We start from the raw sequence: 15,259 nt of genomic DNA, 5'->3' as shown, positions 1-15,259 counted from the left end.
TATTCAGTGAGCAATGATAAAAACTCCTTTTCTTAATTTCTAATTTCTCCTTGGAATGAAAGAAGGGAGTTTCTTGTATTGTTGTTGGTCCACCGAAACCTCCAAATCATATATGAATACGTCTTGTGTATCAAACTCTTCTAGTTAATAATTCAATTTTGCATTTGTAAATGAAGTATAACAGTGCTCATTGAACACTCCATGCTTTTCTTAAAAACATTTATTATTATTATTATTATTAGGAATTTCTGATGAACAAGCAACTCTGAAATAATACCTGGCAAAAACATCCTATTGAACTACACACAACTCAAAACTTCATTACACATGATTCTAAATTTTTAAACTTTTATTAAGCTAGGCCTTACATTTCATGGCTTTTTCGCCTGCATGACTGTGCATATGTAAGAGGAGACTGCTGCGGGTACGACACTCATAATCACATTGCTGGCACTTATACAGTGGCTCATCAGAATGTTGCAGTCGATGAGAGAGGAGCTGCTGGATCTTATCAGCTGTATAACTGCCTAGAAAATAAAATAAAAATACATAAATAAAAACAACAACAGAAAATGCGCAGAGTAAATGCAAGAAAACATTTTTATTCCCACTATTGTGAAATATAGTTGCATTATTGTCTGAAAGTGACTTGTTCTCTATTTTAGTGTGCTATTCTATTATAAACAAAGTGCAAAACCTACTGCAGTCCCAACATAACATATTTTACCAAATATTGTGATATCAGAAATTTGTGATAAATCAATTATTACTGAATTTCAGCCATTTACAATGTATTCTGGGAATGCATCAACTGAAAGTATTCTGAGCCTGGAAAAATCAATATGTTACTTTGAAGTTCTGAGCGAAATACAAGCAGTGGAAACAGTAAAAGTAATCGCAATTACCATATAGTTGAGGCATGGAGAGTTAGACAGGTGGCTGCTGCATGTCAGATCAACATCTTTGCACTAGTGTGTGTGTGTGTGTGTGTGTGTGTGTGTGTGTGTGTGTGTGTGTTTGTTACTTTAAATGAAGGACATTGTTCAAAAATTATCTATGTGCTGTTCTACCACTCAGGGCCCCAACTACACTGTGAGTGAAACGGAGCTGGGAAGGTTTTTATGTAGCATCCACAAAGAGGTTGTTACGGATTGCATAATAGCTCTGATGAAGACAGAATGGAAATGTAATTGGTGATCTCTTATCCATATGTGTCTCTTCAGCACTTGCCTTAAGCAATTCAAGGAAACCATAGAAACCTAAGAATGGACACTAGGAGAGGGATTTGAACTTCCACTTCCCAAATGTGAGTCTAGACATCAAACCAATGTGTTGTCTGACTTGGTTACACTGTGAGTAGTTACCTTTACTTATTCCACTGTTAAATTCTGAAAGAAAAAGTATTTTGTAAGGTATAAAGAAGAATATAACTACAATGATGATAATTTTTTTGCAGCTTTTATTCCTGCAAACACACAATTATGATATCATACATTATATTATATTATTATTTATAAAAGCATCTTCCTTTGCATTAAAAATGAAAATAAAAAGATATGGATGCTTGGTTTGTGGATCACTTTTCTTAAAAAGGCCTTTGACACAAATGTTGCAAACCAATTGTGCAATATCCAAGCACAGGGCATTTTAGTTTCTATGCAGTATTTCATCCAGAAAAATTCTTGAACATCAATCCTTCAATTATAGTTAAACAGTTTAACAATGATATAAAAGTGGGAACAGTGATATTACTACTAGGCACAATTACAAACAAATGAAATGTACCACCTTTCCAGAGAACTGTCGGTTAACACTAAGGAAAAGTTGCACGTATCAGAAAAAAATATTGCTTGCAATTAATCAATCTAATACCAACAATTGAAAGCCATTTGAAAATTATACTGTTGTAATGTTCCTCACATTTTTGACGAAATAAATGTCACTGTAACATTCCACATCAATGTGCTACTTGCTCATGGAAACAAAAAAATGAAATATAACACAAATTGAGCATATTTTGTTTGTTAACACATTTAACAGACATGACATCTTCATCAGATTTAATTATCTGCACTTTTGATAATTCTGCTTGTCAACTTCCAACCATTTGGTCAGCGGCATAGCAAACAAACATAACTGGCGCCCAGGGCATGACACTTTGTTGCTCCCCAACCCCCCGGCACAAAACTTTATTGGTGCCCCCACCACCACCAACATCTCCTCCTCCTCAGCACCCGGTGCAAATACTACACTTTGTTGGTGCCAACCCCTCCTCCCCTCCAGAAACACATATTGTAATATAATATATAATAATTATTATATTTTACAGAAAATATTTTTTGTCTTGGATACCATTTGGCACCCCAGCATAAGTGGCACCTGAGGTGTGGTAGACTCCCTGGCCTCCCTCACTATGCCACTGTGTTTGGTATTACATTATTTCATGGTATACTCATATTGAAAGTATTCTCTCTCACTGTATGCAATAATTTTTTGAAGGAAAGAGTTGTCCATAGTTTCTGTTTCAAATTAAGCCACTGTGGAAGCTCAGCAAATATTTCATTATTGTTCACATGCCTACTGAGTGCCCAAGGCCTCAACTGTATGGTGAATGGTTATCTGCACTTGTTCCATTGACTGTAATCACTATCATATCCAGTTTTTTTATTTTTATTTTATTTTATTTTTTTGTGCATTTCTGAAGCTGTGCTTGCTCCCTGCTGTTAGTTACACTATGTCCAAATAACTCAGCATATTTTAGTGAGAGAATATGATGGAATGGATCCACCTGACACAACCAAAATCAGTTTCAGTCACAGGGGAAAAAATATCTTTGCAAATTGTATGTCAGATAATGTTCATACTTTAAAGACATAAATTAGTCTCAGAAGGTATGAGCAGCATAGAGCACGAAAGATATGCTACAAGATAAAAAAAAGACTCCAACGAAATGTTTTAGTTACTCACATTCAAATTCTGAGAGAAAGACAGGGGGTACAGAACAGAAAGAAAAAAACAGTAATGGGGTTTAATAAATGAAGAAGATCAGATGAGAGGTTAACTGAAATTGTAGTCAGATTAGCACACCTTGAACTATATATTAAAGCTATGCTTTCCCATACATTAGTGCTCTCTGACACTTACTTTTGCGCAGGTGACTGTGGCAGCTACAAAAACCAATCAAAGGATTAAAGCTACTGTAATTGCAGAGCATCAATAATGTAAACGTTATTTCATCATTTATTATTTATTTTGTTTTTCATCTGAAAACTGAAGTAAGAATCCAAATCTACTTCCGAAAAAAATAAATAAATAAAACAAAGTTGTAAGAAAAACAGCCTCTCTTGTCATAATTGTAATCGGCAATTTCCCAACAGACACAATACGACTTACAGGTATCACATTTGAAAGGTGGTCCCTGGAAATGTTCTGTCTTCATGTGGCTATAATAATCTTTGTTAAGATGACACACAAAGCCACAGAGGCCACATTTATATGACATTTCGCGGGCATGGACTGCAGCCATATGTTGCTCCAGCTGAGATATATCACTAGTTGTAAATGTGCATAGGTGGCACAACTTCAACTTTCCTGTAACAGGAAGGAAATATTTGCATTTATTACATAAACTCTAGTGCATACTACTACTTGCTAAAGTAATTCCTGCATTTCTCAGAGCTAAGTTTCACATATTGTACATCACGATGTATCCATTGGAGCATTCTTTCAGATACATTAGTAATGGTTCCACAATATACATTTCAGAAATTTGTTCAAGAACATTGTACAAGCAGAAAAATCACTTTTGGTGACTTAAAATAACACCACATGTTTATTTTTGGTAAAAGCTTTATTTATTTATTTATTTATTTTTTTTTTTTTTTTGGGGGGGGGGGGGGGGGATTTTGGGAAACAAACTCAAGTATATCTATATGCAGCTATTGCCTACGTCTGTCAAGTGTGGCTGTTTCGTGTGTGTATTTGTGCCAAACAAACACCATTCCTTTGCCAATATTTCTTCACTTCTGCATCAGGATAAAGAAAAAATCTACTCACCAAGCGGTGGCAGAAAAATATGCACATAAAAGGTATTACATATGCAAGCCAGTGGCTCCTTCTTCTGGTAGAAGGGTTGAAGGGGAAGGAAGAGGGCTGGAGGAATTTAGGAAAAGTGATAGAGTTCAGAAAAGTCATTCAGGACTCGAGTCAGGGAAGACTTACCTGACAGGATGAGAAGGAAAAACTGATTGTTGGGGACTGCGCCAGATGAGATTTGAAAATATGAAAGCTTAAAGGTGAAATAAAGGATAATACTCATGACAGAGATTACTGCTTGAAAGATCATGCATGATTTAATAAGAGTGAAAACCTAAGTGCATTGTATCTAGTAGAGGTGGGAGGGGGATGGTGAAAAATAGACAGATCAGAAAATGATGTAGAAAACTAAAACAAAGTGAAGAATGGAACAGTTACTGTGAAGAAATGCTGAGACCAAAGAAATTAACATAAAGTAAGGCCAGACGAGAAACAAGGGCATGTTGTAGCAACAGTTTCCACATGCGGAGCTCTTAGAAACTGGTGTCTGGGGGAAGAATCCAGATTGCCTGTTTGGTGAAACAGGCACCAAGATCATGACTGTCATGTTGTAGTGCATCATCTGCAACAGGATATTGTGTGTTGTCAGTGTTGACCCTCTGTGTATGGCCGTTCATCCTGACATAACTAGGTGGTAGTCATGCCGATATGTAAAAGGCTGAACAGTGCTTGTATAACAGCTGGTATATGACACGTGTTGTTTCTCAGGTGGCTCTCCCTCTGGTAGTAAATGTTTCGCCATTTAAAGGGCTGGTATAGGTGGTGGTAGAAGGTTGCATAGGGCAAGTTTTGCAGTGGGCACAGTCACAGGGGTAGGAGCCATAGGGTAGGGAGATGGGTGCAGAAAGAGCATAGGGCTGACAAAAATATTGTGGAGATTGGGAGGGTGATAAAAAGCTATTCTAAGTATGATGGGCAAAATCTCAGACAGAATGGACCTCATTTCAGGGCATGATTTTAGGAAGTCATGGATTGTCGAAGTAGCTGATTAATACATTCAAGACCAGGATAATACTGGGTGACAATTGGTGTAATCCTAAGTTGTTTAGTTGTTTTTTGGAGGGATCAGCAATACCTCACCAAAGGCCAGCTACACACTTCTGTCCACATTAAACCTGCTAACAAACAACAGTACTTACATTTTGACAATTTCCATCCTTTCCATGTGAAATGTTCCCTCCCACTCAGCCTTGGTATTTGATGAAAACGTATTTATCGAGATGCAGTCTCTTTACAGTAATACACCACCATTCCCACCTCAGCCTTCACTTGGCATAATTACCCCACCAGCATAGTTCAAAAGCAGATTTCCCTGGCCATTACATCCAATCCTGGTACTGCTGATCCCTCCAAAAAACAACTTAGGACTACACCACTTGTCACCCAATATTATTCTGTCCTTGAATGTATTAACCAGTTATTTCCACAAGGCAATGACTTCCTAAAATCATGTCCTGAAATGAGGTCCATTCTACTACGATTTTTCCAACCCCACCTAGAATAGCTTTTTGTCACCCTAGCAATCTCCACAATATCCTTGGCAGACCCTACACTCCTTCTGGAACCATCTCTCTACCATATAGCTCCTATCCCTGTGACCACTGCTGCTGCACGACCTCCCCAGTGCGCCCTCCTACCACAATCTATACTAGCCCTGTAACTGACAAAACACATAGTATCAAAGGAAGAACCACCTGTAAAATGAAATGTGTCATATATACCAGCTGTTACACAAACACTGTTCAGCCTTTTACATACTGGCAAGACTACCACCCAGTTATCAGTCAGGATGAATGGCCATAGACAGCAGGTCTATACTGATAACACACAGTATCCTGTTGCAGATCATGCACTACAACATGACAGTTGTGACCTTTGTGACTGTGTGAATGAACTGTGGTGTCACCACCAGACACCACACTTGCTAGGTGGTAGCCTTTAAATCGGCCGCGGTCCGGTAATATACTTCGGACCAACGTGTCAGCACTATCAGTGATTGAAGACCGAGCGCCGCCATACGGCAGGTCTAGAGAGACTTCCTAGCACTCGCCCCAGTTGTACAACTGACTTTGCTAGCAATGGTTCACTGACAAAATACGCTCTCATTTGCCGAGACGATAGTTTAGCATAGCCTTCAGCTACGTCATTTGCTACGACCTAGCAAGGCGCCATATTAAGTTACTATTGATATTGTGAATCATGTACCGTCAAGAGCGACGTTCATCATTAATGGATTAAAGTTAAGTATTCCCCCAGCTACATCTGTTTTTCTAAATTCTAATTTCCTTGTCCTGTTCCAGACCTCACGCCAGCCTCCTCTAGTAACACGGTGTTGGCTCTCCTGCCAACCACAACATTGGCGACGAGGCAAAACCGCGTTCTTCTCTAAACTGCCCTGATTTACTTGTGTAATGGCTTTGCCACAATCTCCAGATGTACTGTCTGAATTTTATTGCTTACAGAATCAGCAGACGCAGGCATTACTGGATGCCCTTGGACAGCTCGTCCAGGGTCAACGTGCAATGCAAAATGATGTGGCAGCCGCCGCTCCACCCCTAACGCAGCCACAACACACTGTTGCACCATCTTTTCGACCTTTTGATGCTGCACTGGAAAGCTGGACAGAGTGGTCACGCCAATTTGGATTCCATCTCGGCGCCTACAGAATTCAAGGTAACGAGCGGCAGCCTTATCTCTTATCATCGGTCGGCGTACAAATGTACCGTGTGATAGTCAAATTATTTCCCCAACGCGACATAGCAACCCTGTCCTACGAAGAAATTTTGTCTGCATTAGATGCATATTTCAAAGAATCAGTCAATGTAGTTGCGAAAAGGTATACCTTCTTTCATACAAAACGTATGGCAGGTCAGACTAATTGGGAGTGGGTTGCAACCTTGCAAGGCCTTACTAGGGATTGTGCTTTTGAGTGTCAATGTGGACTCCCTTATTCAGATATTATGGTACGTGATGCAATTGCACAGAATGTTTCTGATGTTCGTATAAGGGAACAGATTTTGAAACTAGTCAATCCCTCCCTTCAACAAGTGATGGACATATTGGATCGGCAGGACACACTTGACTTTGCTCATTTGAAACTTCGCCACCCGTGTGTCAGGTTAACCGGCCCGCCGGGCGAGCTGCACGGAACAGTAAACAGTCCTCACACCCGGCCGTGCCGCTGCCGCCAGGCTCTCAGCCACATGTGCCGCGCTGGCAAGCAAATGTAGTGCTCAAATCCTGCCCACGGTGCGCTACTAGACATTCGCGTGAGAATTGCCCGTCACACCAAGCTATTTGCTTTTATTGTAATAAAAAAGGACATGTTCAGAGTGTTTGCCAGAAAAAGCTCAGATCGGAAACTCACAACCATTCCAGGCCCTTTGCTTCACGCCGGATTCGAACCAAGGATACTCAGGCTTGTGAAACTTCGCCCATGGAAATTCATGTGGTTCATTCCACTCCGCTCAGTGCCACTCTCTCTAACAGTGGCTGTGTTCATCCCACAAATAGTGTGCATGGACATCGCCAGAAATCCCGTCAAGTCACAAGTGATTATGTACCAGTGTCAGTTCACGTTGCACGAGACAGTCGCTCTTGTCGTCAGCAGGACAATAAACTTTCTGTGGTTTTGGACATTAACGGCAAAGTGATACCATTCCAGCTCGATACCGGGTCTGCAGTTTCACTGATCAATCAAGACACTTACAAACTGCTGGGCACACCTCCGTTGTGTGCCGCAAATGTTAAGTTAACTAGTTATTCAGGTCAAGATATCCCTGTGCTTGGACAGTGCAGCCTTCTTGCAACATACTAAGGACAAACAAAACTTGTGTCATGTTACGTCCTTCGTTCTTCTTCTGCAGTGAACTTGTTTGGTTTCAATTTATTTCAGTTGTTTAACTTGTGTATAGTAAATCAGGTCATGTCAGTGAACCAGACTGTGCCTTCCGACAGTGTTTCTCGTCTATGTGAAGAATTTGCAGACATTTTTGCACCGGGCCTCGGTTGCGCTAAGAACTATAAAGCACATTTGGAACTGAAAGTAAACGCGCAACCAAAATTTTTCAGAGCACGCAATGTTCCCCACGCATTGCATGATGAGGTCTCAAAAACATTACACGATTTGGAATCACAAGGTGTAATTGAACATGTGCAGGCTTCTCTCTTGGCATCACCCTTAGTAATTTTGCCAAAACCTTCCGGAAAATTGAGACTTTGTGTGGACTTCAAGGCAACAGTGAATCCACAACTAGTGATTGCAACTTTTCCTTTACCCCGCCCGGAAGATCTTTTTGACAAACTGTGCTCGGGTAAATATTTTTCGAAGTAGGACCTAGCAGATGCGTACTTGCAAATACCAGTGGACGAAGAATCCCAGCGCATTTTGGTGGTTAACATGCATCTTGGGTTGTTTCAATTCAAACAACTGCCATTCGGGTGTGCTTCTGCCCCTGCATTGTTTCAGCAATATCTACAAACTGTTTGTGCGTCGGTCCCTACTGCAGCAAACTATCTGGACGATATTGTGATCTCCGGAAAGACGGAAGAAGAACATTTAGCCAATCTCAGAGCATTATTTCAGGTCTTGCGACAAAATGGTCTTCGCTTGCGGAAGGACAATTGTGTGTTTTTTGCTTGTGACTTGCCATACCTGGGTCATGTACTCAATGCCCAAGGCATACATCCCAGTCCCGAGCACCTCCGTGCCATACAAGACTTGCCTTCGCCGCAGAATTTGAAGCAGCTACAGAGTGTGCTGGGAAAAATCTACTATTATCACTGATATGTTCCACACACCTCTTCCATTTCAGCTCCGCTTCATCACTTACACCGTAAAGGTGTTCTGTTCGTCTGGACGACGGAATGCGAACGAGCCTTTCACCAGTTGAAATCGGCGTTGCTTTCCAATACTTGCCTTACGCCATTCGATCCCCACAAGCCCCTTTTGTTGATAGCGGATGCATCGGATTTCGGGATCGGTGCTGTGCTTGTGCACAAAGATGGATCGCACGATCGCCCTATTGCCTTTGCATCCAAATTGCTCTCGTCTGCGCAAAGAAATTATTCACAGATCGAGAAAGAAGCATTGGCTCTCGTATTTGGTGTTACAAAGTTTCATGACTTCTTGTATGGTTGTCATTTTACCATAATCACAGACCACAAACCTTTGACATCGCTTTTTCATCTGAACAAGCCTGTACCTCCACGTACAGCGCAGAAATTCATTCGCTGGTCTATTTTCCTCTCGCAGTACCACTACGATATCTTGTATCGGTCCACTGCTAAGCACGGAAATGCCGATGCGTTGTCCCGTTTGCCTGTTGCTGAGGATAGAGCATTTGATTCCTCCGAACTTGCTTGCATGCTCATTGATGCGGAAACCGATGACATAGTCGAATTGTTTCCGATTGATTTTCATTATGTAACTACGGCCACAGCTGCCAACCCTGTCCTTGCTACCATTCTGCGTTTTGTTGCTACGCAATGGCCCTTGTCAAAGTCACGGATCGGGGACCCGTTGGTTCGCCGATTTTTTGTTCACAAGGAGAGACTTTTTGTTCGACGTGGTGTTTTGCTGTTGCGTTCTGATAATGATCAGTCCATCCAGGGTCGTGGTCCCATGTTTGTTACAGTCCTCTGTCTTACGGCTTCTCCACCAAGGACATTGGGGTATAGTGAGAACGAAACAACTTGCTCGTCAGCACTGTGCTTGGTTTGGAATCGATGCCGTGATTACGAAAATGTGTTCTTCTTGCATGGCGTGTGCCGAACAACAATCAGCACCACCACGGAAATTCTTTGCATGGCCAAAAGCCACTTCCCCTTGGCAATGCTTACACATCGATTTTGTTGGTCCATTCTGGAATGCTCGATGGTTGGTTGTGGTAGATTCATTCAGTTATTTTCCTATTGTTGTCCGGATGTCTTCCACGACGTCATCGGCCACCATCCAAGCGTTATCTGCTATCTTTTGCATTGAAGGTCTTCCACAGACTATTGTTTCCGACAATGGCCCACAATTCATGTCCACAGAATTTCAGTCATTCTGCAAGGCCAATGATATTCAACATCTGACGTCCGCGCCGTTTTCGCCACAGTCAAACGGTGCCGCTGAACGATTGGTTAGGACTTTCAAGTCACAGATGTTGAAGTTGAAAGAGTCGCATTCTCGGGAGGACACGTTATTGCTCCTTTTGTCCTCGTATCGCTCTCAGCCCAGAGATGGTCGCTCTCCGGCTGAGTTGCTCCACGGTCTTCATCATCGAATCTTGATGTCTTTGCTACATCCGCCGCATCAGGTTCCTGTGCAGCGGCAGACACCTGCTTTTGCTCCAGGCAACGTTGTCTACTATCGCCACTATTGGGGTTCACGGCATTGGGTCGAAGGGCGCGTTCGTCGCTGCCTCAGCCGCACTATGTATCTGGTTTTGGGGGCCTCTGGTGAGGTGCGTCGGCATCTCAATCAGCTGCACCTCTGTCATCACATGGGATCTGCCGCTCCCCGTCTGCTTTCAGCGATGGTGCCGTCCGGTCAGCGCCCTGGGGACCCATCTACTGGCTCGCCTCAGCCCCAGGTGTTACCGATGCTGCCTTCCATTTTGCCCCATGGCGACACACCGCCGCCGCCGTCTGTTCTCCCGCTGGTGACGCCCGCAGTGGATGCTTCACTGCAGCTGCCGGGCGCCTCCCTGGGTCATGCGCCGCCGATAGCTTCCCAGGACCAGTTGTCCTCCGACACGGAACTCTTGCCCGTTCCGGACCATGTGTCGTCTTCGCCCGTCAGGTGCTCCGGCCCGATGGAGGTTGACCCTTCGGCCCCTCTGTCTCTTTACGGGTGCATACGCCGCATGTTGGCGTGCACCCTGGAGCAGGTTTCCAGGTGTTTCCTAGCTCCCCGCAGTCCGAATGGCAGGGTGCGGGTGGCACAGCCTCGCCTGTTGTTAGGCTCCCCACCTTGTTGCATACGTCAACATGGGGTCCTCCCCACACCGGGCAGAAGCCTTATACCACAACTGTACGCTAATTTGCGGGGGAGGAATGTGGTGTCACCACCAGACACCACACTTGCTAGGTGATAGCCTTTAAATCGGCCGCGGTCCGGTAGTATACATCGGACCCGCGTGTCACCACTATCAGTGATTGCAGACCGAGCGCCACCACACGGCAGGTCTAGAGAGACTTCCTAGCACTCGCCCCAGTTGTACAACCGACTTTGCTAGCGATGGTTCACTGACAAAATACGCCCTCATTTGCCGAGACGATAGTTTAGCATAGCCTTCGGCTATGTCATTTGCTACGACTTAGCAAGGCGCCATATTCAGTTACTATTGATATTGTGAATCATGTACCGTCAAGAGCGATGTTCATCATTAATGGATTAAAGTTAAGTATTCCACCAGCTACGTCCGTTTTTCTAAATTCTAATTTCCTTGTCCTGTTCCAGACCTCACGCCAGCCCGCGTGAGCTAAAACGCGTGCCTTTCGGCCTCTTCTAGTAACACGGTGTTGGCTCTCCTGCCAACCACAACATGAATGGTGTGTGTTTCTCTTTTTCTGATGAAGGCTATGGCCAAAAGCTCAAGTGTAAGTGCCTTTTAAATTTGTCTGTCTGCAACTTAGCATGTCACCTTTACAGCAAATAGCAATCTATCTTTTCCTATATTTTTGATATTCTTACGTGGAGTTTCCATAGTTTGCTTTAGTGTAACTATTAAATTTTCTGAGGGCAATTGGTGCTGGAAAACTGTGCTTTGCATGTGCAGTTGGTTGGGGATGCACAGTGAACCCGTACAGTGAATGACAGTCAAATAGCAACTATGGCTGAGTTGAGGTTATCACTTGTGGAATTCAAGGCTGTATTTATGTTATACTGGAAGTATGACAAAAATCATGAAGTACAAAGGCAGTGACAGAAAAGTTTGGAAAACAGCCACCTGCATGATGAACGATTGCCTGTATACAAGATGAGTTTGAACTGACAGAGCTGTTGGAAATATGGAGTAGACAGGATCCAGTTGATCACAAACCAACACATATCTGAAAATCAACAGCATGTGCAAACTTAAAAAAATGTGTGCCACTGTACTGTCTATAACAATATTTATTTGCAACCAGTTTTGGTTTTTAACCATCTTCATGGCAGGAATAACATGACAGATATGTTATGTGTCATATATGTCTTGAGATAAAGTTAACAAGAAATACATGGACTGCCACTAAGATCAAAATACATCAGATTAATCAATTTTAACAAATGTGACCAAACGAAATTAACAAGAGGACTGTGTGGAACACTCAATATTATCAGTGTGAACATTTGGATCATGTATGAAGACACTGACAACCACAACATAAGAGGTGTGAGAAAGTGGGACAATGAGAGTGGGATTGTAGAAGTAAAGAACATAGTGGAACAGGATGGAGTGCAAATAATCAACAATTTAAACAACAACAAGAGGTCCACCCCTGCCGAGCTGTGCTTCCAGGAAAATTTAATGTTACATAAATAATGTATGTACAGGTGGAATGTTGCTTGAGTGGCATGGTAGGCGATAGACATAGATTTTAGTTAGACACATGTGTTCATGTGCCTGTGGCAAGTCTGGATGTCATAGGAAAGAGGGACTTAAACTATCCACAGCAAAGCTTATGTGTGGTGCCAGAGAACAATGTACAATCGCTAGGTACATCACAGTTCCGGGAAAATATCAAAGTTTTGCTCCATATAGGTGAAGGGTACTGCACAATCTATGGTTAAATCTCGTGTACAAGCATGATGCTAAAACTTACATTGGGCAACACTTGGTGGAACTCAGGGGAACATTTCCTCAAATGGAACAAACTGTTGCCAATGACATACCACCTCATGGATTCTCTCTTTATGAAAGATAAACCAAAGGGTGCAAGATGATTAAGAATCAATTCAGGTGCTAAAATGCTGCAAGGTATAGGGAAATTACATTGGGTGAATGTGGGCACAGAATTACCTGTAAATGTCTAATGTGTGGTGGAACCCTGGAAGAAAAAGATGAGCTAGATAAGGACAGTGTTCTGTGCACAGAGGTATTGTACACATACAGGAAATAGATGGTGAGTGAGATGTGCCCACTGGTGTTGACAATTTTGGGACTGTAGATGTGAGTTTGTCTACAGGATTACTGGTCACCAATTCAGATGTTCTAGATGAAGATGATCTAGACAGGATGTGTTTGGAACCTAGCAATGAGCAAGCCACCAGTGTAACTGCATCAGTGACACAACACGGGATCCTATCTGGGAATTAATCACTTATGTACCTTAAGCCATATAGAATGCCTCATCATGTACACCCAGTACTGGAGGAATTCATTAACTGACAATTTTGTGAGGGCATGACTGAGGAAAGTACCAATCAGTGGCATGCACCTGTGGTGACAGTACCGAAGAAAAGTTCCGACAGTACAAAGAAGTATCAATTCTGCTGTGATTACAAATAGCTCAAGTCATATGATTAGAGACATATATGAATACTGAATATAACAGAAACACCTGATAATTTAGGAAAATATAGGTACTTTTCCACAACATATCTAAGCAGGGGATATCATCAATTGGAGTTAGTATCAGAGAACCAACAAAAAACTACAGCTATAATTTCTTGGGGTCATTACCAGTATCAATTAATGCTGATAGGTTTTAAAAATGTACCAGCAACATTTCAACAGTTATTGGTCAGAGCTTTGTGTGAATTACAGAGAAACATTGTATGACATACCTAAATGAAATTATTGTGTTTGAAAAAAAATAATAAATAAATAAATGATGGAGCATATACAGTAGTTGGGGAAAGTTTTTAAGAAACTGAATGCAGCAAACCCAACTCTTAGCAGAGAGAAACGTCATTCTTGGGACATGTAACTAGCGAAGATGAAGAGAGGACAGCTCCAAGATTAGTGAATGCTGTAAGGAGTTTCCCCACATCTCAGACAAGCAAAGAATTACAATTGTTTTTGGGGTTAGCACGTTATTATAGGTAACAGGTAATGGAAATTGCATGTATAGCATGACCTCTCACATACTTGTTAGAGAAAAGCATGAATTTCCATTGGATATTGGAGTGCAACAGCATGTTTGAAAAATTAAAAGAATTATTAACAACTAGTGCCATATTGGTCTTTCCAGATTATGAAAAAGAACTCATTTTATCATGTGGGCACCCCAATTATGTGATAGGCTGTGTTTCAAGCCAAGAAGTACAGGTGAGGAACATATGGTTGCTTGCACATCACAGCAACTGAATGAAGCAGAAGGGAACTATTTCATCATTGAAAACGAGAATAGAATAGAATAGAATATTTTTATTAGCCTTACAGTATTTTTCATATAACTGGCTTTGTCAAAGTTTACAGAGGGTTTCAGTTTCAGTACGATATTCAAATAGTTACAGAAAGGGGAGAAAAGGAACTAAAGACCTTTTCTTCAGCATTATGTAAAACAATGTTTTATACAATAATTAAATACACACATAAGAAAAGAATCACAGTAAATAACTAGCTTGCATAATATCAAAACATTTTCTTCATAACTTAGGTAAAACATATATTTTTTGATTAGTTTCTAAGAATTCTTCATTTGTATAGAATTCGTTGTTTTTGAGCCAGGTTTGCAATGTATTCTTATATTTATTTAGTGGTACCGTACGAGCTGAGCATGGTAACTTATTGAAAAATTTTATGCTTAAGTACTTATAGTTATTATGGACTACAGCAGGTCTTGTGGAAGGCAAGTCCAGCAGGTGACTGTTTCTTGTACTGTGTGCATGCACATCACATCTCATGTTCAATTTTTTCAGATTTTCTCTGGCATATATTAAACAGTTATATATGTACATGCTTGGCATTGTCATTACACCAAGAGATTTAAAATAATTTCTGAAGGACTCTCTGGGTGCTAACCTTTCCATGCACCTGATTGCTTTCTTCTGCCATCTGAAAATACATTCAGCACCTGGGGAGTTACCCCAAAGCAATATTCCATATTGCAGTTGGGAATGAAAAAAAGCATAGTATGAGTGGAGTAGCAATTGCTTGCTCACACTGTTTCTTAATTTATACAATAAGAAAAGTACTTGTGCTAGTTTACTACATAGATAATTGGTGTGTCCTTCCCATGAGAGCTTTTG

General features: G+C 41.6%; 1 protein-coding gene across 2 annotated transcripts in view; it reads right to left on the bottom strand.

Annotated features, from left to right (window-relative positions):
* The window catches only part of LOC124786670 (myoneurin-like), a 138,354-nt gene that overhangs the window by 52,605 nt on the left and 70,490 nt on the right, over positions 1–15,259 (bottom strand). For both annotated transcript variants that reach the window (XM_047254282.1, XM_047254283.1), the window contains exons 6-7: positions 3,394–3,591; positions 369–527 (exon numbers count right to left, since the gene is read on the bottom strand). In XM_047254282.1, coding sequence (XP_047110238.1) covers positions 369–527; positions 3,394–3,591 — 357 coding nt within the window. The remainder of the gene's footprint in view (positions 1–368; positions 528–3,393; positions 3,592–15,259) is intronic.

The sequence above is a fragment of the Schistocerca piceifrons genome, chromosome 1 (genome assembly GCF_021461385.2).
Source record: "Schistocerca piceifrons isolate TAMUIC-IGC-003096 chromosome 1, iqSchPice1.1, whole genome shotgun sequence".
In the NCBI taxonomy this organism is placed as follows: domain Eukaryota; kingdom Metazoa; phylum Arthropoda; class Insecta; order Orthoptera; family Acrididae; genus Schistocerca; species Schistocerca piceifrons.
The sequence above is the reverse complement of the archived record's forward strand: the minus strand, read 5'-3'. Positions and strand labels throughout refer to the sequence as shown.